Here is a 23,490-nt window from a genome sequence, read left to right as displayed (position 1 = left end):
AAAACATGTGTTTGCTCAACTTACAAACACCTGCTGAGATTCATTCGGCACTAGCGTGTATTAAGACAAGTCCAAAAAACAGGTCAATGAGACTGAGATATAGCATTTCATCAAGCCGCTATCAAACCAGAGAAAACCACATTTTTGTAATGGACCACTTGATCGAGTATCTCTCTTTTTGTTAATGACTGCCAACATTTTCCAGGGATGAAGGCATTTTCCCCCCATCCATTCCCTGCATTTGTGTTAAACGCATCTCAGATCCACATATCGTTTGAAGGAATGATTTACTTAGGAAAATTTGTAGACCTCTCCCCAGAGGAGAGAAAACAGGTACCTCTGTTCACTCCTGGGGAAGGGCTGTAGCTACAGGCTCCCTAAAGTGCATCCCTTCCTGAAAGGGCTATGGGTGGACACAGCTCCACGGTTCTGAGCTAAGTGAACTGTGACCCGAGACAACAGCTACCAAGGCTCAAAGCAGGCCCCTCCCTTGGTATTTTGCTCCCTAATCAGACGCTGTGCCTGCCTCTCCTTCCTCATGGCGGACATCTGGAGGCACGAGGGCATAGGGGCCACCTGGCTTGGCTAATCCCGGCGATGATTCTCACCCGGTGGTATTCTCGCCTCGGCGAGTTCCCCTACAAATCGCTACTGTGTCTAGCAAGGAAAGCCGTGCTTCCGCATCCTCGTGGGGGTTGCCGCCCACCGGTGTAGGAAGAGGCTGGGGAGGGTTTTGCTCCTCGTGGCAAGGGGTGGCAGGGCTTCTCCCGCCGGGGCGCAGCCACCTATTTAGCGGGACGTGGCGGGCAGCTGGACCGAGCTGATGGCTGCCTGGGCGGGCGAGGCGCGGGACGCACACATGTTCCCGGCGAGCATGCCCCACGCGTGTCCGCATCCTTACCCGCCAGCCGACAAGGCCCGGGAAGGCTGGCGGTTCCGTGCCGGGGGCTACCGGCCGGGGCCTCCCTCCTTCTTCCCGGGCAGCGGGAACCTCAGCGCCACCGAGTACTTCGACAGTTACCGGCGGGCGCAGCTCATGGCCCTGTTGTCGCGGATGGGTCCCCGGCCGGTCAGCAGCCGCGATGCTGCGGTGCAGGTGAACCCGCGCCGCGACGCCTCGGTGCAGTGCTCGCTCGGGCGCCGCACGCTGCAGCTCGGACAGCACCGACCGGGCCCCGAGGTCCGGCCGGGTTCCCGCCAACCCTGCAGCCCCGCCGGCGCCCGGAGGCCCCCGCGCTCCTGGCGCACTGTCGCCGTGTACTCGCCGGTGGCCTTCTGTGGCCTCGCCTCTCCGCTGGAGGGCGGGCAGAAGCCCACCGAGGGAGAGCTGGGGCCGCCACCCGCGGGGACCTGGGAATCGGAGCCAGGGAAGGAAGAGGTAGCAGCGAGGAAAGATGTCCCCGAGCCGTGCAACAAAGCGGGCGACGTCCAGGACGAAGGGGAGGCCGGGCGGGAGCAGCCGCTGCAGGAGGACCCGGACAGTGGGGAGACCTCGCAGTCTGAGCCCCGGAGTCAGGAGATGCGTCCTGCCGGAGAGGCGGCTCAGGACCCTGGTGACTCGAGAAACGGGGTCTCCCCGCAGAGCACCGAGCCGGACAAGGAGCGCCTGCGCTTCCAGGTGAGGCTGGATGGGCCCCAGAAACCTTCAGACTTGGGGGTCTCCTTCGGGACTAAGCGTGGGGGTCCAGGGCAATGCATGGCATAGTATTCTTCAATGTCATCAATGTGTATGGTTTTTTTTTGTTTTGTTTTGTTTTTGTTTTTGTTTTAAATGTGTATGTCTGCGCTTGGTAGTGGTGGAGGTGTGGGAGCAGAAGGTTGGGGATTCCCCCTGGGACTGGAGTTTTACAGATGGTTGGGAGCCACCATATGGGTTCTAGGAACTGAATTAGAGTCCTCTAGAAGAGCAGGGTGTGCTTTTAACAGCTGATTCAACTCTCCAGCCCCGTGGTAAACAGGATTTTGCAGTCACTGTTACTGCAGAGGAAGACGTTTACACAGTAAAACCAACACATACGTGGTCCGACTCACTGGGAGTCTTTTTGGGAAATGCCAGTGTAATTACTTTATTCGAATCACATGCACACCATAAATAAGGCCCCCGTGGTGGACGCACAGCCAGGTCTGACTGGACCACACTTCAGATGGCTGAAGGAAGGTAATAAGTCCGCACACCGGGCAGCATCAGCTGGTGAACTTAATCGTGGGAGAATCAATTCCCAACACCCCCCACCCCGCCACACACACACAAGGGTCAGGGGCCCAAGGAGGGCAGTTGTAACTCCCAAGGAGATGGAGAGCCAGGAGCGATAGGAAAGGGCTCCTAGGGATTAATTCCTCATTTCCCACAGTTATCTGAAGACTGTGTTCTGTGTTTGGGGTGGAGGGAGGAAAGACCTTCATGAAAGCATTGGCCATTGCCATTCATAGCCGAGTGTGATCTAGACAAACATCTCAAGCCTTTTTTGGCCTCCATGGTGTTTGCTTACCTATAAATTGCATAAAGTACTCTTCTAAGCTCCTGCCAGTCCTTAAAGGCTTAATGAGGGAAACTTGTTCCCAACTTGTTTGTCACTAAGTAGGAAGATGGGAAGTTTAAGTCAGGTGCTGCTAATACCACTTAGCTCATACTAAATGGCCTGTACTCACAGATATGGAGGAGGACCTTTTGGGAAACTTAACTGGCATTGTGGAGAATTTAATGTTTGGTTGAACACCTGAGAAAGTTTAGAAGAGTCCCCCTCTTGCAGCCTGATGAATAACTTGTCATCTGTGTGTGTCCTAAGATCACGTGTCACCCCACAGAAGAGGCCTAAGAAAGAATCCTGAACTCTAGCACTAGATACTTGGTCTTTCCTTTGTCTGAGGGCGAAGACTTAAACGTGTCAGCCAGCCAAACGTGTCTGGTCTACACGCTGTTTTGTTTGGTCTCGGCCTACAGATTTGTTCCGTTGAGCTATTAGCTCACCTGATTACTCTAACTTAGAGGTGGATGCAAACCTAACCTTACCTTCCCCACCACGATCAAGAATGAAATTTGGTCATTTTAGGTATCAGGCCGACTCTGTCCCGGGTTCTGATATGAGGGGCCCTCAGGCCTCACGTGGTTAAAGTCTGCTACCCCGCTGTTCAGTTCTTAGAGCAGAAGTATGGCTACTACCACTGCAAGGAGTGCAATACCCGCTGGGAGAGTGCCTACGTGTGGTGTGTGCAGGGCACCAGCAAGGTAAGAGACTCCGCTGCCGCCTTGTGGCTGGCCTACTCCCGCCATGATGCTGAGCGTCTGCTCCACGTGGACGCTCTTTCTTGTTGCAGGTGTACTTCAAACAGTTCTGCCGAGTGTGCCAGAAATCTTACAACCCCTACAGAGTGGAGGATATCACCTGCCAAGTAAATCACATGGTTTTGCATTTTGGAAGAGGGTTTTTGGTGTACTTCTTTGAATAGGTTTCCTAAAAGAGGCTAAGTTCCCAGTAGCCGTAGTCTTTGTTTTGTTTTGTTTGTTTTGTTTGTTTGTTGTTTTGGTGGTATGTAGGAAGTCCCCTCCACCGTGAAAAGCGGTGTCTATTCCTTTCTGCTCTTATAAAACTGGATAATTGTGCGGTCTCTTTTGAACCCGTTCCCTTTTTTGCAGTATAGAAAGCTTGGTTACCTGCCACTCCACTTGGTGTACCGGAAAGCACACTGTAAAACAGAACACCTTTCTGCTAGCTTGAGGTGGTACCCTAGTACCCAAAAGCTTCATCCGAGTTAGGGTATGAAACACAAGAACTGAGCTTCAGTCTTGCTTGCTTGAGAGTTCCCAAAGGGAGTTTCCCGTAAGACCGTTCTAAATTCCAGCTTTATGCTTATCACCCATAACTGTGGAGGCTAAGTATTGGCTTAGCATCGTGCATGCCAAGGGACTTAGATAATCTTTAAAAAGAAAGAAGCGACATCGTTTACATGTTAATACTAATCAGAGCTAATGGAGCCCATATGTCTCTTTGAGAGTCCAGTCAATGCACTTAAGTTGGTAATTGGAGAATTCACCACTTTAGGGGTTCATCCTTTGTACTCCCCACTCTGATTTTTCAGAGTTGTAAAAGAACTAGATGTGCCTGCCCAGTCAGACTTCGCCACGTGGACCCAAAACGCCCCCATCGTCAAGACTTGTGTGGGAGATGCAAGGACAAACGACTGTCCTGTGATAGCACCTTCAGCTTCAAATACATCATTTAGTCAAAGTTGAACACGTTTCTGCTAGATGGAGCCAATGGAGCGGGCCAGTGAGCTTTCTCCCACGCCCCTCCCCACCTCTCCACCTCTCCCTTCTCAAAAAATACTTCATGAAAGGCAGTGTACTTGGATAAAGCCCGTGAAATAAAAAAAATATATATATATATTGCAAAAACAGTTTGAAGCTTTATCCAATTTCTGTCTCGGTTTGAGGAAAGCTTGAGCTGGAAGTCGGCGGGACCTGTCACCTACACTTCGTTAACATCTGTTGATGGCAGAGTGGGTCAGGCTGAGTTAGGGGGGTTACAGGTACTGATCAGTTCTTAAGGCTTCAAAGGCAGCTTCAGTCTGTAGGTTGGAAGTTCCTACGATTTTTATCAAACAGGATCAACACACGATAAAGTTGTATGGGGTGTAGTGTTTTTTGTTTTTTTGTTTAATTAGGCCTCCTAATTTAAAGCCCTCCCCCACCAGGGGGGGAACTTTGAGAGCCCACTGGCAGAGGATGGTGCCCAGCGTACAAACTCAGGGGCTTCTAACAAAATGGAATCAGGTGGAAACTGTGCTCCCAGTTTTGTAAATGTGACACAGTTGCGCCCCTCCCCCCCCATCATGGATTCCAGCCTGACATCCTGTGCATTAGCAAATATCCAAAGTAATGTGCTCAGAGTCCAAAGTGAGCTTGAGGACTCTGTAGTGTCCTGGTGTATGGGGGACAGGTCCACCCTGGCCCAAACGAATCAAGCTGATGAGTGTGCAGAGAGCGATCAATCTGCATCTCCTCAGGGGTGTGAACCTCATGGGGGTGTGGCTAACATCTATCCTAGTGACCAGCAAATACCTCCATCCTCAGGGTGATTCTCAGAGGGGCCATCAGTTCTATATAAAAGAGGCTGAGAGCCGGGTGGTGGTGGTGGTGGTGGTGGTGGTGGCAGTGGCGGCAGCGGCGGCAGCAGCAGCAGCAGCGACGGCGCAGGCCTTTAATCCCAGCATTCAGGAGGCAGAGGCAGGTGGATCTTTGTGAGTTCGAGGCCAGACTGGGCTACACAATGAATTCCAGGAATGGCCCAAAGCTACACAGAGAAACCATGTCTCAAAAAACAAAACAAAACCAAAAACACAAACACCAAAATAAAAAAAAACAAGGCGGAGAACTGGGCAGGTGCAGAAGCCCTTAGCTAAATGCCTCAATAAAGGATTGTCTAAGTTTGACAGACATGCTTCAGAATGCCAGGACAACGTCCTGTGGTAGAGAGAAACCGGAGAGGCCAAATACTGAGCATAAGGCAGCTGGTGGACCTAGCAAGAGCAGGTTGGGGAACTTTGCAGGCCCTGCCTGGGACTGGTCATTGCCTAGTTGTCTATGAGAAGGCACTAGAAGGCTTCTGTTTTTTCATTTTTATTTGATGTGTGTTTTGCCTGTATGTCACGTGTACTACATGCATTCCTGGTGCCTGAGGAGGCAAGAGGGCAGTGGATCTTCCTGGAATGGGAGTTGCAGTTGAGAGCCACCATGTGGGTGCTGGGAACTGGAGCAAGGTCCTCTGCAAGGGCAGCCAGTGCTCTTAGCTGCTGAGCCACCTCTCAAAGTCCTTCCCCCTCTTAAACGTCTTAAAAAATGTGTTCTGGATAATGGACCACGAGGCTAAATTGCCTTTTAGGGGTGTGTGTGTGTGTGTGTGTGTGTGTGTGTGTGTGTGTGTGTGTTTCCGTGTTTCTGAGACAGGGTTTCTGTGTAGCTTTGCGCCTTTCCTGGAACTTGCTTTGGAGACCAGGCTGGCCTCAAACTCACAGAGATCTGCCTGCCTCTGCCTCTTGAGTGCTGAGATTAAAGGCTCTTAAAGGAAAGCCCTCTGTGTACCTGGAGACAGGTAAGAAGTTTTAAGGACTAAAGTGGTGGCTCGGAAGTGAGCATTAAGAACTGTGGGGTTGAATAAGCGATGTTCTCAAGTGTGCTCATGGGTGACCTCTGACTTAGTTGGGACTAGGTCCAGGCAAAGGCAATCCAGTTGATTGCCATTACATGATATACATAATACTCAGTAAGTACTTGCCACGTGGGCTGAGTGACCTAAAGAAGTCTGCATGTAATGAGTCCAAAGACAAATCCACCAACTGCTAATGTGGGTAGTAGTAAAATAACTTTAGTGCTGTCATTAATTTTCCCAGGGCAGCTAATTCTATTTGGCAAGGATCAGAATGTGGGCACATGGATACTGAACCAAGGACACAAAGTTTGTCTTCCACAGCAACATTCTAGCATGCAGACGTCACACTGTTTATGCATGCAGCCCAAAGTTTAGAGGGCATCAGATTTGAGACTGAGTTGAGAAGCTAGCAAATACCACCTCTGCATGTTGAGAGGATTGGTTCTTGTGTAATTCTCAACTTTGCAAAGTTAACCAGAGACCACTTTGAAAACTAGGGGGTGGGGGTGAGGAAAGCCACACAGTAACTCTCGGCTCTTTTTCCCTGGAGTGTAGGTGATGCTACTGTGACAGGTGTTCCTCACTGTGTTCTGGCAGTGGTCTTCCCTAAAAGGTCCCTTAGCGATGCTCCAAGCCAGCATACATAGGTGAACAGCTCTAACCTCCAAGTCACAAAAGGTGCAGCAGCTCTAAAGCCTGCTGTTGTACTCTGGGTAGTCTCCTCATGTTGCTCTTTAGGAAGCCAATTTCCTAACTGTTTAAACTGCTGGATTCCGAGAAGAGGGTTGTTTCTAGCAAACACTTAGGTTCTCAATGTAATAAGAGAAGCTGATTAAAATTAAGCACTAATATTCTGTCAGTAAATGCAAACTTCGGAGTCAGAAAATTGGGAAATAAAGTGTAGGTATTGTAAGGAAGGTAGTCCTCGTGGATCTGATTTCTGGTTTTGTAGGTAGGTTCATTTTTTAACACGCTGCCATATTAGTTACATATAAATTGTCCAAAGATGGGTGGGTAGTCAATTTAAGTTTTTTCTTTTTTCAAGAGAAATTATGTGTGAGAACTCTGCAGGTAACATGTCATCTATAGTCATCTTTATTATCTATTATTTTTTTAAAAATACTACACAAAGCAACAGCTTCAATGCTTTTTTTATTTTTTATTTTTAACAAAAAGGATGAAAGGAGGATGAGAAAGATGGGAGAGGGGATGTGAAGTGTGGTGTGTCTCTGGACACCATCCCTGTGCCTGTCCCCCCAACCCAAAAGTTATTAATAATTTAAAGGACACCATTTACAGTACCAGAACACCATTAAAATAAATTTTTTTATCTGGGTCAAAAAATACAGTGATTATGAATGTGCTGTGACCAGTTATGGAATTTTACAGGAAACATAACTGTGGCCAGCAGTCCAACAGCGTGCACAGTGCCTACGATTAATGCACTTGAGCATAATTACATTTCTGTCAGGGTCCACACCCCTAGGAAAAGGCAAAGCTAAGCAATTCATTTCTACATTCCAAACTCTGGAGTTCAGAGCCCAGTTTGAAAATAAAAGTCACAGTGGATAAGAGATGCATATAAAAAATACAAGGTGTTCCTTTCAAATCAGGAGTTGTGGACTACATTCATTTCCTTTACAAAATGCTATTTTTTAAAAAAGACAGAGGATCCAGTGTGTGTTACGCTACACACTTAGACAGTGGAGAAGTATATTGCATGTTTTGGGAGTCAGTCTTCAGGCTTCTGTCTTCCAAGGCTCCTCGAGCCTGAAACCAGCTGAGTCCTGCATAAACACACAAGCCATCTGCATCTCTTCTCTTGATGTCTGCGGCCCTCAGAGCCTGCAGAACACACAGTCCACCATCAGTGACCACAGCCTTTCCGTTAGCTCTGTACATGTACTCTGGTATAACAGTGCGTGGCACGAATGTACAGGAAAATACAAGTTTTAGTCTATGCAGTATCTATAATTATGGAGTAAAATAAGTTAACTTGCCTAATGAGGGGCGCTGACGGGCAGCGCACATCTTTATTTTACATTTTAAAGTCTCTGCAGGCATCTACTTTGGTTAGTTATCAACAATATCAACACAAGCACTGATCAGAGAGCTGAGCAGCAGAGTCCAATAATATTAACAGATATATTATTTCTTTTTCTTTTTTTTGAGACACTGGGAAAGCCCAGTTTTAAAATATTATTAAAGTGTTCTAACATTTACACACTATGAAGAGTTAGATCTAATAAAATAAAATTTCTTCAAAAATAATCTTACAGTGCTCTTTTGGGCATGCTCTGAGGTGTCACCAGACATCCACACTGTGGAAACAGGACTGCCACACGCTCACACACTCCAGCTCACACACACATAATTCCTTACACAGACCCAAACCAAAACAAAACAAACAAAAAACCCAAACCCTTATCCCATACGTAGGGAGAAAACAAAAACAAGACCCCAGACCCATTGGTTTTTGCAAGTAAGTCTGTTATTTGTCGGACTGGATGGTCGTCATGTTGATGATTAAGCGTCAACTGTAGGTTATGTTGATGACAGCTAGAAATCCAGGTGACTCTGCAGGTGGCAGGCAGGTCTTCAGCAAAAATGAACTGGCCCCGATCCCAGCCTCACGTCACCTGCCCTGCAATGTCTTGGAGGCCATTACTGCAAACATCTTCGGAATTCTATTCTTTCCTCCAGAGTAATGTACTTGTATGCATCACTTTTAGCCCTTTTTTTTTTTTTTTAACCTATGTGAAAAAAAATCATCCTTCATACAGTTACTGTGGAGTATAGGCAGCAGTGAAGCGGTTAGATATTTTTCTTCGGGTTTTTTCTGATAGTTTGAGATTAGTAGACTACAATTGAAGGTGCTGCTGCCCAGAAGTTATCAGTGAATCACAAGGGTTCATAAAAGGTGCTTGGTTAAGAATAACCTTGATCATTTTCAAATTACTCCCTCTCTCGAGTTATCAGAAGTTGCTCAGAATCCAGTGCTCGCCATATTTCCAACTGGTTTGGCCTGCGCTAGAAGTGGACAGGACTGCACCATGCGAAGAGACTCTCTGATCTCCAGGTTCAGGTCCATCAGTTTGGAGTTGGCTTCGGACATGTCCAAGTTTGAGCCAATGACCGCAAAGCTGCCCGTCTGGCCCAGTGTCTGATGGTGGAAGTAGATGTGTAACAGTGTCTGCACGGGGTCATCTTCACAGCTGCCGAAGATGTCGTTGGGCCAGAGGGTTCTGGAAATACATAATGTTAAAGTTCTGAGATGGATGTCGTGACTCTATAAGCTACATTTTAGGTTAGCGCCTGTGAACCAAACTGCCTAGTTAGAGGAACTGGTATCTGTTTATTACTTGAGGGAACGCACTATGGTGCTGTGCGGTCTCCCCACTTACCTAAAAGCTTTGACTTGGGTTACTGCCGACACAAATTCCTTGTTTTTCAAAGTTTCAATCAGAGAATGAATGGCGGTTTCTATTGTGGTCTGTGCAGCTTTGGAAATATCAATCTCTTCATTTTCCGAAGCCACCTCGGCTTCCTTAAGGATACCTTCCAGCTGGGCAAGTTCCTCTGACATGTTGATGACCTAAAACAGATACGTCATTAACGATCTGTTCCTATAGTCAGGGATACACTGTCAGGGATAGAGCTGATGGTGAGGAACTCTTCTTTCAACAGGAATATAAATTAGCCACCAAAGAAAACAAAACAACAACAATAAAACCCAGGCAAAGTGTCTTCTCATATAACCTGAGAGCCTCCTGCTCCAACTTCCTGAGTATTGGGTGTTACAGTACATGTGTCCTATACCAAGTTTAGATAATCTGGATATATTAGGTTGCAATAAATGTTTATACTATATTTTAGAAGATTATAATTGCTTTTGGACAGTGAGGAAAGTATATTTTAGAAGGTTATTTTACCCAGGGTACTTTATATAAATGTGTGTATACAAATAAGCATATATGTGCATATATATGTATATATATAAATATAAAAAACTTTATATTTAATTAAAATTTTTGACCATTTTCCCAATGACAATTTTAATAGCAGATTATAGTCAGTAACTGTGAACCTATGCATTAACTTCTGTATTAATGTCATGTGCATTCACAAAACTATAGAAACAGACGAGATGTTAGGGACGTCATAGTGCAACTTTATGCATGCTTTATGTTTGATTATGGGTCTGTTTCTGCTACCAAACCTCTGGCTTAACCGCTGTGTATCAGCTCTCTTATTTGCTATGTGAAAAAGAGCTAACTGATCAATGGAGAAAATTCCATGTAAGTGGCTTTTGACTTTAGGCATTCTAACAAGACATGTACATACATGAGCACGCGCTATGCACGTGCATACACACTCACACGTATGTACTGACTAAGTGTTCTGATGCCCAGTGGAACGTACCTCTGCTTCATTTCTGATTGTGTTTACTTGGCTGATGAGCTTACAGTAGGCTTGGAACAGAAGCAGCAGTTGGAAGTGCAGTTTGTACAACCGCCTGCAAAGCTCCAGCTCCTGCAAGGAAGCAGTGTTAACAGTGGAGGTTAACCAAGGCACCGTTTTCCCAGACCTGACCAGATCTCATACTTCGTGAAACATCACACATAGGTTAAAATCGTCTTGGCATTTGTGCTTCTGCGGTAAGCAAGTTAATATGGTGTGAAGCTGATGGGAGGCAGGTGAAAAGTGCTGGGGGGGGGGGGCATTCAGATAACAAGGCTTGCTGCTGGTTACAGAATCCCTTTTTAGTAGGAAGCACATTTTCACACCGGACAGTGTCAGAAGGCGGTATGTAGGATGCTCTGGAGGAGAGGACTCAATGTAAATTGGAAACTCTAAGCTGCTGATGGGAAGAATTTGCAGCTGCACAGGCTTTGGTCCCATGAGGTCCTGATGCACCTGTCAGCCAGGGCAGAGCGAAACTGGGTGTCCTCTCACCACAAGGAAGGGGCTTTTAAAGAAAAGGACTCTTTTAAGACAAACCACCTGGTGATCTCATTTAAGTGAGACTACGAAGCTGTCATGTGGAGTCCAAATTTAAAATGTTAAAGGAGAGATGTCAGGTATAGGTGTAGAAAAAAAACACTGTAACTGCTGGTTGCATATTCACTATAAAGTCTTACTGTTTCATTTTACAGGACCAACATGGTCATGGATTAGGGCCACGTAAAACTGAAGCACACGCTACTTTTCAAAGTGGTCAATGACAAAACATTGCTAGGTCACAGGAGGACGCATGGCAGATGAAAACCAGTTTGTCTGGCAAGGATAAGGAATCTATAAATCAAGACAGGCCACTTACTGCTAGAATTCCCATTTGCTAAGCAAGGTGATCGGGTCACAAAAAATACAAAGAGAAAAAGATCAAGAATTAGTGTAAGAAATCATTGTAACTAAGGTTACAGATGCCCCACGCAAACTGAAGAACACATTTATACCCCAAACAATGCTTTATCAAGTCATTTCCAAACTACTTTCTGGACACTTACTAATAACTTCAGGTGGGCTGTGTTTTCCCTCTGGCAAATAAAAATTTGCGCTACAGTTTAGTTTTGTATAAAAGCCACAAAAAATAAAACAAAGTGATCTTGGGAGCTCTAACTGTTGTAAACGTTCTTTGATCTAGGATTTTTTTTTGTCCTTCTCCCAACAAACCTAACTGTAATATTTCCATGAGTGCAGTGGGAAGCTTATTAAATGAATTTACCATTATTTTTTTTTTAACCAAAGGATTGGCTGAATTGGCTCCTAATCTTATGCAGAAAAATACTTATCCTACCTAGCAGCGGGGTGGCTCTGTGTAGCTTTGCGCCTTTCCTGGAACTCATTTGGTAGCCCAGGCTGGCATCAAACTCACAGAGATCTGCCTGGCTCTGCCTCCTGAGTGCTGGGATTAAAGGCATGCGCCACCACCGCCTGGTGGTGTAGCTCTTTCTAGACGTTCCTACCTGTTAGTCTCTTAGATCTCAGGCTGTGTCTCACTCCTGCTGAGGCCCACAGGACAGAACACGGAGAGCTAGTGTGTTTTACAGTACACTCCAAATGGCATTTGTGCCAGAAGTTTGACCTAACCAGGTGTGAACCAAGTGGAGATGATGTGTGAAACACACAGTGAAAAGCCTTGGGATAAAGAGGAGCGACTTGGAATTAAAACAGACTGCTGGTGTGTAAACAGAACTTCTGGAATCTGCTTTGCTGATGTTTCCCCGGAAGGGCTTTTTATTTTATTATTTTTTTAAGCCACATTTATTCCTGTCAGTTTAGGAAGGATTTGCTAAGCAAAGGTGAACTTTAGCTCTACACAGCTGACCATAAATTATGCAAACAGTGGCCCGGTAACGTTAGCAGAGCACAATCCAAATGTCAAACAGTTAGCAGGAGGTTTTACTTCTGAACTTTTACTTCATATAGTTTATTTCAGGTGGGAATTCAAGCTTTAAATCCCTTTTCTTATTCCTGCTAGCATGTTAAATGGAACTGATTGTACACATACATGCCAACGGTGTCGGATTGGACATGCTCGGATAAAACTTAAGGCCGCTACAGTTATAGGCAACCTCGCAAACTATAGCTCTGAATTACCAAAACTGACACATACACACATTTTAAGTACACTGATATTTGTATGATAGATTTTTGTCTTCATTGATTCATTAAAATATTTACTGACAGCTTGTATAGATTGGCACCGGGCACAGGCAGCGTAAAGCATAAAAGGAAGAATAGAATCCAGTCTTAAGTGGAGTCTCCTCTTTTCACTCAGTACATCTCAAGCTGCTCACTGAGTCTTGGAGATTATGGAATTGTTTTAGAGGTAGAAAGACTAAGAACCACTCAGCATCTCCACCTCGCTTATAGGATGCTCGTAGGGATCATTAAAAGTATCCACTGGGTTCAATTCTAGAGTTAACTTCCATCTTATTTCTTTATCCATGATTTTAATTTTCCTTTAAAATAGTACAGAGCTCAGAATTACCTGTCTAAGTTTGAATCTTGGTTTCTACTATTTACTTACGAGATAAACTGGCCTCTCTGAGTCTCAATCCCCTCATCTTCAAAATGGGGATAATGAAGAGACCGCTCAACTGAGTTGCGAGGAGGGGATTATGAAATATATATTGGCATTGTGCCTGAAAAGCTTAAGAGTTAAACTATGATTTCCTTCTTATATTAGTATAACTTCTATGGAAACACACTATTGTAAACGTAGAGAGTTGAAAAAGGGGGGAATTCAAATGTCAGCTGTGGAGGTGTCTGAGTTGCTGAAGGCTATCTCTTAGTAGGAAGTTCTCCCACTCTCACTGGAATAACGTCTTAACATACTATCACGGGGTGTGTGTGTGTGTGTAGGGGGGCGTATTATAGATGTGCTTTTCTCTAAGAAAATGTGTTGCTGCTTCTTAAAACTAGGGCAAAACATAATGGACCCACAATTTCATATTTAGGGTAATATGGATATAGAGCACATTGCTCTAGGGTCTGTTTTTCTCACCAGACAATAACATATCCACAGAATACTAATGTACAGCCATTTTTTCCTCTAAGAGGCAGATACGACTAAATGCTGACCTGGACTGTCTAGACACCCATCAAGCTTATCTAACTCACTGTTATTAAGCTTCAGCCACAAGCTGGTGGTTCATTTTTATTAAAGTGAAGTTTTTATTACTAAGCCAATATCTCACTGAACCCAACTTTCAGAAAGATTGTTCTGATAGACCAAAATGAAAAAGGCTTACAAGCATTCTAGGGATATGGAGTACATACAACCGCATGCATACTTTTTTTTTTTTTTTTTTTTTTAAATAACGCCCAATGTCCTCACTCAGCAGAAAGACTTACTTGTGCATTGGTGTTTATCCTGTATATGTCTTTGCTGGCACCAAATGTTCTCTTACAATTCTCTAACCACTGTAGAAAGAATGGTAAATAAATTTCAGTAGTTGTCACAGAATAAACAAAACTAGCATTACCAGTCTGTCTATATGAAACCAGAAACTGACCTGAAAGGTGAGCACTGGCTGGAGACACAATTTATCTCCACCTAAGGCCAATCGTTAATATGGAACATACCAACAAGGAAGGATCAATACAAGATGCACACACTGAGTTTATTAACAAAGATGGAATCGGTGTGCTTGGGGCCCGTGGTGTCCCATATTGTAAGACCCTTTGCTTTGTAGATTTTATTGGAAATCTTCGCTGTCTCTACCTGACCTTTGTGTCTAAATCTGAGATGTGGAAAATGAAGGTCAATTTAATGAAGGTAACTTACAGAAAAATGAGCTAAGGTTGTCTGCTCACCCAAAATGTAGTTCTCTGAAGACACACGCCAATTTTAATTAGGGAAACAGAAACCGAGATCCATCTAAACCCTGTTTCTATTTATTTCCTTTCCTTTTGGATGGTAATAAATGACAAGCATGCTATCTCTGAGGCATTTTGGCTATAGAAACCAAATGCAGATTTTCTTTACCTGGGGGTGGTGGTGGTGGCGGCTATTCTTACAGTCGATACTAATTTAAAATAAAGCAGCATTGTGGATGTGTAGAAAAATGGAGCCACAGAGTTTCCAGAATGAGAGCTAAGGGCCTTCACATGAAGCTCTTGGGCTTTGATGGTTGATGTGGTCAGTTCTTCTGGCTGATTGGGCTTGTGACTTTGTTTTTGGTGTGTATGTGTGTGTGTTTGAAATGATTTGGTGTGTGATTATTAAGTAATCAAATCAACCACGCAGACTGCTTCCTTTGAGAAAGACTACCAGCTCATTAAGTCGCTCCCTGGAAAACATCTTAGTGTTAGGGACTTAAAATCCTCAGCTGGAGCTTAGTGTTCACAGGCAAAGAATGAAAATGAGAGACGGCAACTGTCTCAAAAACAATCTCTTCGACCTTTTGTTCCTTTGATTGCAATCGCGCAGACTGCACTGGCCCCTGGGTTATTTTCCTGACAGCATCTTGGAATAAAAACATGTTAAACCGTTCTGCTAAGATATGGCTGGTGGCAGTCACTGTGAAAAGCCAACAGCTGACATCTACCACGGAACTCGGGTGTCCACCTCTCTTCCTGTAACATGCTAAAATGCATGTGCGCTGAATCACAACTACTTGCCCAGTCTGTCCAAGTCAACTAGTAAATGGACAAAGAGTTGATTATTTATTTTTTTTAGAATGGGCAGTAAATAAACAGCACATACCCTACCTAGTGTTTTAGAGAACACTATTTAATTATTTGATTTTTATCCCCAATAATAGAGTCCCGTGACTGCATACTAGCCTTCTAACAGCATGTACAGATAGATGCCCCAGAGGGGTCACAAGGAGAACCCCTACTTCCTACCTGATTGCTCTCCTCATGTTTTCTTTGCTCAAATGCAGGCGAAAGTTTAACCTCGGAGGGAGCTTCCGTTTCTAAGCATGACAGAGCAACTTATGCACAAGCAAGCAATTGTCCAAGGACAGTGACAGCCACTGAACTATCAGCCAGGACTTGGGTAAAGGGCTAGAGTGAGCCCTGCATGGGTCCCTTGCTGTAGAGGGTGGACAGACAGTGGTAGCTACAAGTTCATGCCTGAAGGTTTCTGTGGGCTGTGACATGCAGTCAGCAGCGATAGTGAGGTACCAAAGGCTGAAGAAAAAAGCAAGCCTGACAGTCTGTGTAGCATCCCGTTGGGGCTCTTGATGTGCTGAGAAGGTGCTAGAGGAAAAATCAATTTCTAGTCCCATGGTGCTGGGGTGATCAATGTCCAACTCCTCCTAAGACTTGGAGGTCCTGCTTACCTCAGGCTATCCCACCCGATCCGTGGAGGATAGAAGAACCCCGAATGTGGACCAAAAATACTAGCTGGGGCTGGGGGGAAAATCTCAGTGGTGGAGGCCTTACCTGGCACACGTGGGCCCTACAAAACAAAAGTCACAGCTAGTAGAGCAACCGCATAAAGATACTCATTGATAGAACAGGAGAACGAAAGCAGGGCCATGGAGCCGTGTGGGTAAGAACTGGGCAGATGGAACCCCAGGAGTCAAGGTTTAATCTTTCTCTTTCAGTGAAATCCACAATCTTTCCCTTGGAACCAACAGCAACTTTGTTGTAAATTGTACTATCAAAAGGGCCTGTTATTGCCGTCTGTCATATTCCACAGTCTGCCTACTCCTATACAGGCAGCAGCCGATTTGAAATCTCTCTGTCAGTGGCTAGAAGTAAAATTTCAAAGTTTACTGTCCTAGATTTTTCTAGAAGGGAAATAATGCTTAAAGCTTTTCAAAGCATGTTGGTTTGGTGGCAAATATTAACTCAGTTCTACGTATGAAAAATGGCATAAATAATGTACAAACAAGTAGGGTGGCCATGTCCTCAAAAGACTTTGGTTACAGAAAATAAACAGCTAGCCAGATATGTGTAAGGTTATCTGATCTTATGTTTGAGAAAACTGTATGATTACAACCATTGGTATGTCCACATACACTTTAGAATTCCCATCATTATGCTGTGTGATTCTCAAGTACATTAATTCTATAGATGATATCTTTACAAAATTGGGTCTCCTGACCCACAAAAAAATGAAACATGGTTTGGTCCTCTGGTCTTTCATTTCTCATGGTAATGTCTGGAGTTTCTGGGTGAAGGTCTAGCATGTCATTAGCTAGATTATCTGTATGCATTTGATGTTGCCTCATGGAAAGTAGTTACCTGTTGCTGTAAAATCAACCACCCTGACATGCAATGGCTGAAAATAAGAGCAGAAAGAAAAACCTACTTGCTATGTGCATAACCACTATCAGTGAAAAGAGCTTCTGTTTCTGGTTTGACTAGGATCAGCCATGATCCTCTGGTTATCTGATGGTTTGACCAGGGCCTCAAAGTTCCAAGCAGGCCTTACTCTTACACCTGATTTGTTGGTTCTTAGGTGAGATGCCTCTCTTTTCCTCTGTTGGCCAATCATCTTGTAGTAGGGGTCAGAGTCTAAGCCTCCTGGAATTTCCCAAAGCTTCCCATCCCCTGATGAGTTTGGTGGCAGAAGCAGACACTGGAGAATACCTCTCCAGGCTTGTCCTGGGAGTCTCCGTGTCTTGTCAATTCTGGTGGTTGGTTAGGGCCGGTTACAAGGCCGACCCAGACTGCAGCTTGGGTGGTGCTGAGCTGTGCTGGAAAGGTGTGCAGACCAGAGAGGCCTGACTTATTGGGCCATTACGATAACAACCACAGTGTCTAGGATAGGCAGTGACTTCTGAAGACCGACCTACAAGGCACAACCCCAGTGGGATACAAAGACTGATAACTCGCATCTAATTAAGCCGAAAGTTTTCTGGTCATCAAAAGATACTTCAGTAGCGAAAATGACAGCCCCAGAAAGAAAAGTGACTTCAATACGTACATCTAATAAAAAGCATGTATCGAAGGCCAGCAAAATGGCTTAATGACTATAGGCACGTGCCACCAAGGCTGACAACCTGAGTTGGATCTCTGGGACCCATATGGTGGGAGGAAAAGAACAAACTCCCATAAGGAAGGAGTCTATGACTACTACATGCCATAGTATGCCCCATTCCTTGCCCACACACAATAAATCAAGCTTATATTTAAAACAATGACCTCTTCTAAATACCCGAGAAAATGGCTCTTTACAGACACCCACAAGCTACCCCCTAGGAAGATATCTATGCTCAAATATTAGTGATGAAGGAAATGTAAGATAAGATTTTACTCCACACCCACCAGAATGACAGAAATTACAAAAACTAGTATCAGGTGATCACCAAGGGATGAGGCAACCGAAGAGTCATGTCTGCTAACAGTTTTTAGTAAAATTGCTTGGGAGACTCATACACATTCCACGGCCTAGCCATTCCATTCAGTTCTCACGCTATGTTGTGACCCATCACATGAGGTTAGGTGTGGAATTTTCTACTTCTGACATCATGTTGGTGCTTAAAGTTTCAGGTTATAAAGAATTTTGGATTTCAGGTTTTTGGATCAGGGACACTCAATTTCTATTCACACGTACATTTGGTGGTATACGTCCTCACCCAGAATATGTCCTCACCTAGAATATGTAAGGAAAGAACCAAGTTTGATACTCAGTTCTTCACAGGTCTTTAAATGTGGTATATTTAATAGTTAGTAGTGAGAATTTCATCTATTTTAGGAAAATGCATATAAAGTTTGTCTGGGAGAACATGCTTCTGCCTTGTTTTTCTGCGTTTGTCAACTGAAATCACGCTGCAGGGACTTAGGGAACTGGACCAGTGTTTAAATGGCTGACTAGAATTGCGCAGCCATTTCTTAGCAGGCAACATCTGGCAGAAGATGAGTTCTATTAGAGACTGCTCTTGGCCACAGCTGTCATTCCAAACCCCACTCCTTACCCCTCCTGCCATGCTGACCACAGCTGCGGGCTCTCACTGTGCTCATAGGCTCCTTTCTCAAAGCCAAAGACAGAGAAGAGCTGCCCCAGGACCCACCACCAGGCCCGTGAGAGAGCTGCTCGTCTGTCCAGGGTAGACTGCGTCCAGATCAACGTTTGTTGCATCCCAACGCAAATGACTTGTGTGTGGAGGGGACTGACCTGCTCAGCTGCTTCTCTCTTGGTGTTGTAGGTATCCAGATGTTCCTGCAGCTCCAAGACACTGAACTTGAGTGTTTCCAGCAAACCGCAGGCCATTAGCTGTGAAAGCAGGCAAACTGATTTCCTTCCTGAAAGGTCACGGCATACCTGCCAGCTGGTTATTGACACCCTCTGCTGTCTGACCAGTGTGCACCTCAGAGGCACCATCTCGGAAGCTTCCTCTAAACATGCAGCTGCCTAACCTAGGAGTATTATTTGCAGCATGTCAGGGAAGACCACAGCGCTCTGGATAGATTGCAATGAGAGGTCTAGCCCGCTACCAATTTTTGTTCAAGAACAGGAAAGAACACACATCTCTAGAGTGTGACACTTCAGCTTCGTCATCCTGGATTCTGTATGTGTAGGGAGAGGGCAGAATCAGCAATTTCATACACTGTTCAAAGTCTGAACAGCATTTCATACACTGGAATGGAATTTTTTTTTTTTTTTTTTTGAGACAGAGTCTTACTATGCAGTTCTGGTTGGCCTAGAACTTTCTATGTACACTATACTGGCCTTGAACTCAGAAATCTGCCTGCCCTTGCCTCCTGAAAGTTGAGATTAATGGTATGTTTCACCATGCCTGGATGGAATGACATTGTGCTACATATGTAGATCAGGGTTAAGATATGAACGCTCACATTTCAAAATTGAGAACTGCTTTTTACAAAAGGCCAATAAATGAACAACATCATTCCAACACAGTCATCTTTCTTGTGCTTTGAAGAGGCTTTCGTTATAGAGAGGGGGTATAGCTTGGAACTCATTATAATACTCCCCAACCTTTTTACCTCAGCTCCCCAAGTGCTGGGATTTCGAGATGGGCACCAGCATGCCTGGCTTACCGTCTCGGCGTCCACAAAGACGGTGGGGCATTCCGAACATGTAATCATCACTTCCAAAGAACTTTTAAACTTGGTACCGATGCGCTGTAGACTCTCACCAAGAAAGCCCACGGCTTCGTTCGTTATCTCCCCAAACTTTCTTTGAATTGTCTACGAGGAAAAGCATGAGAAAAGTTTAGTATTTTATAAAATAAAAAAGGTCTTCCCCATTTTTATGTAAAGAAGCATAACTCACAACTGAAATCATTGTAATGGCATACAGAATTCTATTAGCAGATCTGTTAGGTCTCTACATATTATTTCTTTAGGAGACATGTCAACAAACAGCTATCGTGGTTGGGTACCGTGGCACACACCTGTGTTCCTAGCTACCTGGGATGGTTAGGCAGGAAGAGAGTCCTGGCCTGTAGGGAGCTCTGACTGTCAGCATGAATACAGTGATCTCCCAGGAGCAGGGGGTCATCAGGCTGCCTGGGGAGGTGAACCAGCTGGGTGTAGGAGATAACTAATGTGTATCTACACACATGTGTATTGTGCTCCTCGTTGGCATTAGGACTGGAGGGGGAGAGAGAGGCATTGGAAACTGCCACTATCACTGGTAAGGAAGGAGAAAGCCACAGGCAGAGCACTAAGTGCTGAAGGTTAAGTGGAAACTGCCACTACTGAACACTAAACTCCCACGAAGAAAGCTGGAGGCTGGAGCGCCCGGGAAACATGAGTGGGGAGTGCTCTGCTGAGCTTCCCAAGGCATGCGAGCTAGCTGGAGAAGAAGATGGCGGACAGTTCACAGGACTGGGATCTCTGTGCCTTAGACACTTTCCTTCCCCATACAGCGCTCAAAATGATATCCACGTGATGTGGTGCTGCATGAGAATATTTACTGAAAAGCATCAAGTACAGCGCTTATTACTATTACCTAAGGTGGAAAGCAGCTGTAGTTACTCAGTTCCCATGGTGACGAAAGCGTCACCTAGCACCTCATTATACACATTTCGAACCTCCCTGTAAGAAGCTGGTGGAGGGCAGGTACCGTGGTGGTATCCAGCATACCACAGAAAGTCAGAACTGGTGTTGGAGTCTTGTAGCAGTTTTACTGCAGGTTTTCATAGCTGCATTAGGAACTGATTAACACAGCAGGTGTACTACATGCAACTCTGCAAGTTAAGAAAATGTTACCTTCCTAGAAACATATGTTAAAGAAAATCAGTAGAATGTTCAAGCCTGAGATGTCAAGTACAGAAGCCTCACTGTACCAGACTGTGGTAATGGGCACTCGGAGACCTCGACCTCACTGACCTGAAACAGCCTTGAGAACACATGGAAGGTAAACACTGCACACGATCCATCCGTGTCTGACAGCATCTGATTGACATGGCAGCGCCAGGCTTCTTCCTCATCCTCGTAAGCCACGGGCTGAAAAGCTGCTATTATGGCAGACAGAAAGGGCGTTGGGAGAGGCGATGTCTGCACTTCGGGAAAACCATCTTGTTCATCTTCCTCTTGACTGGAGACACAAAAACCACAGTAATCATCACACTGTCTGAAAAGGACAGACTCACAGTGTCTTACATCATTCAATAGAAACTATTCTTATTCACATACACACATTAATTTAGAGAATGCAGCCTGAATGCCCTGGGATGCCACAAATGAATGCAGATTCTTCCCATTTTAGAACTCTCTTACTTCAAGCAATGATCTCAATCCAAGTCTACAATATGTTACTACTGGATTAACACTAGTTAAGTCTACAAAGAACATGCATTAGGACAGGGCACAGTGGCGTACACTTTTAATCCCGGTACTTGGGAAGCAGAGGCAAGTGATTCTCTGTGAGTTTGAGGCCTGCTTGGTCTACATAGGAATTTCCAGAACAGCCAGGGCTACATAGAGAGACCATCTCGAAACAATCAATATTGATTAGAGTACTTTCATATTGTGATCTATGGATTCCTTAATAAAATTCTGTTTTATTCATTTAGTTTGTTTGTCTGTCTGTCTCTTTCCTTGTGTGTATGCACACAAGTATACATGTACTCACATATATGCTACAGCACATGAGTGGGGCGGTCAATCCATGGGGATAGGTTCCTTTACTATGTGGATCCTGGGAATTGAACTCAGGTCATCAGGCTTTGTGGCAAGTGCCTTTATCAACTAAGCCATTTTACTAGTCCTGAACCCAGCTTTTTTTTTGAAGAGCCCTTCATTGATGGTAACATTGGGAAAGTTTTGATTGTATACTTCTGCATCAAGGACCGGGTTTCACAAAGCATTATCAAGGTTAGATTCTGCTACTGTTTTCATTTTGCAAATGAAGAAACAAAAAGTTTAGTAGATCAAATAATGTGCCTGAGGGGCTAATGGGAGGGTGAAAGGCAGAATTTGAACCCTGGATCATAGGCCCAAAGCCACATTACCAGCCACAGCATATATTCAGGTCAGCTATTTCAGAAGTTCCTGCATGTGCCTAGCAGTAAGGCAGACAAGGGAGTGGACAGAAGGGGTGGCTGTTTCACCTCAGGAATCTCTCATTCCTACATCAAGACAGTCAAAACTTAAAACCGGAGCAAGGGAAGAAGATGAAACTGTGTTTCTGTTGGTCTCAGTATTTCAGTCACACGCTCCACAGAGAAATGTGACCTGAGTCTCGACACTGAATGGTTCATGGTACAAGATGGCAACTTCACACCTGAGACCCAAGAACATCACGGAAGCGAGGGTGGAAAGATTTTAAGGGTCAGAGACCAGGGCGCCTGTTGCTAGAAAGTATCTTGACAGGGAAACTGCTTCTGTGAGACCCACACAGGAAGGCTGCCGAAAACCCCGAGTACCACCAGTAGCCATGCTGGTGTGACCGGGAAAATTTCACAAGGCCCCCGCCCTGAGATGAAGAGCTACAGGAGATCAACAGCTGGTCAGATAGAGGAGCCATCTCCCCAGAGATGAGCCCTTATGGGACATCTGATCCCAAATGCTCAGTCCTAAACATGTTTACATAAAAGCAGTACTAAATGAGCTCGTGTGTGTGTGTGTGTGTGTGTGTGTGTGTGTGTGTGTGTGGGTGTGTGTGTGTGGTGACACTGAAGAACAGGTCAGGAAGAGAAGATGCTGGAGAAGGGGGCAAACAGCTGAAAGAGGAAGAGGGTGGGGCACAAGTCATGCACACACAGACAGTATTCATGTATGAAATTCTACGTAAGACAATTTTTAACTAAGAAAGAGACTAGAGTAAGGCTTTGAGCATATCAAAATAGTCATCTGAAGTAAAAAACCTAGTTTACCTTTAAAAAGTTATTTTTTTTAAATCACTGAAGTGACTGATTTTAACAGAATGTGTTGAACTCTAGACCTGTGTGTGCTCGGTAAACATGCAACGTTCTACTCAGCTGTACAAATGGACCAAAGCAAACTGCTTTGCTTTAGCCTTTGTAGGATGCCAAACCCTGAATATTTCCCCTTGCATCCTTTCTGTCAAGCCTACACCTGTGAGGGACTCCATAGGTCTTACTGTCAGTGAGTGCTATCAGCAAGACATGCTGAAGAGGGAGGGTGACGCTTTCAAATACAGGCAAACATTCTGTGTGTATTGAGTTAACAAATTGGATACATTGTATGTTATGACTCTTTTACCGCATTAAGCATGAGGCTTTTGTCTTTCTGGAAAGCTGAAATACTTGATTATCAGATATTAGTCTCAAATATTAGTAATCATCAAGAGCACTGACTCTGTGCAGTGGAGAAATATACTGACAGAATATATGACATTAGATCCTTTTACCAAGAACCTTATGGTGAACCACAAATAGTTACAGAATTTAAATAGCAGATATTAGACAGCATCATAATTTAAGTCATAGAACTGTTTGGTGTGCAA

General features: G+C 44.8%; 2 protein-coding genes across 13 annotated transcripts in view; one reads left to right on the top strand and one right to left on the bottom strand.

Moving 5' to 3' along the window:
• Nucleotides 1–859: 859 nt before the first annotated feature.
• On the top strand, nt 860–4,221 carry Zar1 (zygote arrest 1). The gene is made up of 4 exons (XM_036200498.1): nt 860–1,618; nt 3,134–3,226; nt 3,316–3,390; nt 4,078–4,221. Exons 1-4 carry the CDS (start codon nt 860–862, stop codon nt 4,219–4,221), a joined length of 1,071 nt encoding a protein of 356 aa, XP_036056391.1.
• A 3,058-nt stretch (nt 4,222–7,279) lies between these two features.
• Fryl (FRY like transcription coactivator) overlaps nt 7,280–23,490 on the bottom strand; it is a 242,924-nt gene continuing 226,713 nt past the window's right edge. For 9 of the 12 annotated variants that reach the window (XM_036201445.1, XM_036201447.1, XM_036201446.1 and 6 more), the window contains 8 exons: nt 20,910–21,117; nt 19,614–19,763; nt 18,730–18,828; nt 14,007–14,075; nt 11,467–11,484; nt 10,569–10,679; nt 9,551–9,741; nt 8,557–9,391 (listed from right to left, as the gene is read on the bottom strand). In XM_036201445.1, the coding sequence (XP_036057338.1) occupies nt 9,133–9,391; nt 9,551–9,741; nt 10,569–10,679; nt 11,467–11,484; nt 14,007–14,075; nt 18,730–18,828; nt 19,614–19,763; nt 20,910–21,117 (1,105 nt within the window). In that variant the 3' untranslated portion in view covers nt 8,557–9,132. Of the gene's footprint in view, nt 9,392–9,550; nt 9,742–10,568; nt 10,680–11,466; nt 11,485–14,006; nt 14,076–18,729; nt 18,829–19,613; nt 19,764–20,909; nt 21,118–23,490 lie in introns of all 12 variants that reach the window. The other 3 variants (XM_036201443.1, XM_036201444.1, XM_036201449.1) reach the window with 2 other exon arrangements.

The sequence above is a fragment of the Onychomys torridus genome, chromosome 10 (genome assembly GCF_903995425.1).
Source record: "Onychomys torridus chromosome 10, mOncTor1.1, whole genome shotgun sequence".
Lineage (NCBI taxonomy): Eukaryota > Metazoa > Chordata > Mammalia > Rodentia > Cricetidae > Onychomys > Onychomys torridus.
The sequence above is the reverse complement of the archived record's forward strand: the minus strand, read 5'-3'. Positions and strand labels throughout refer to the sequence as shown.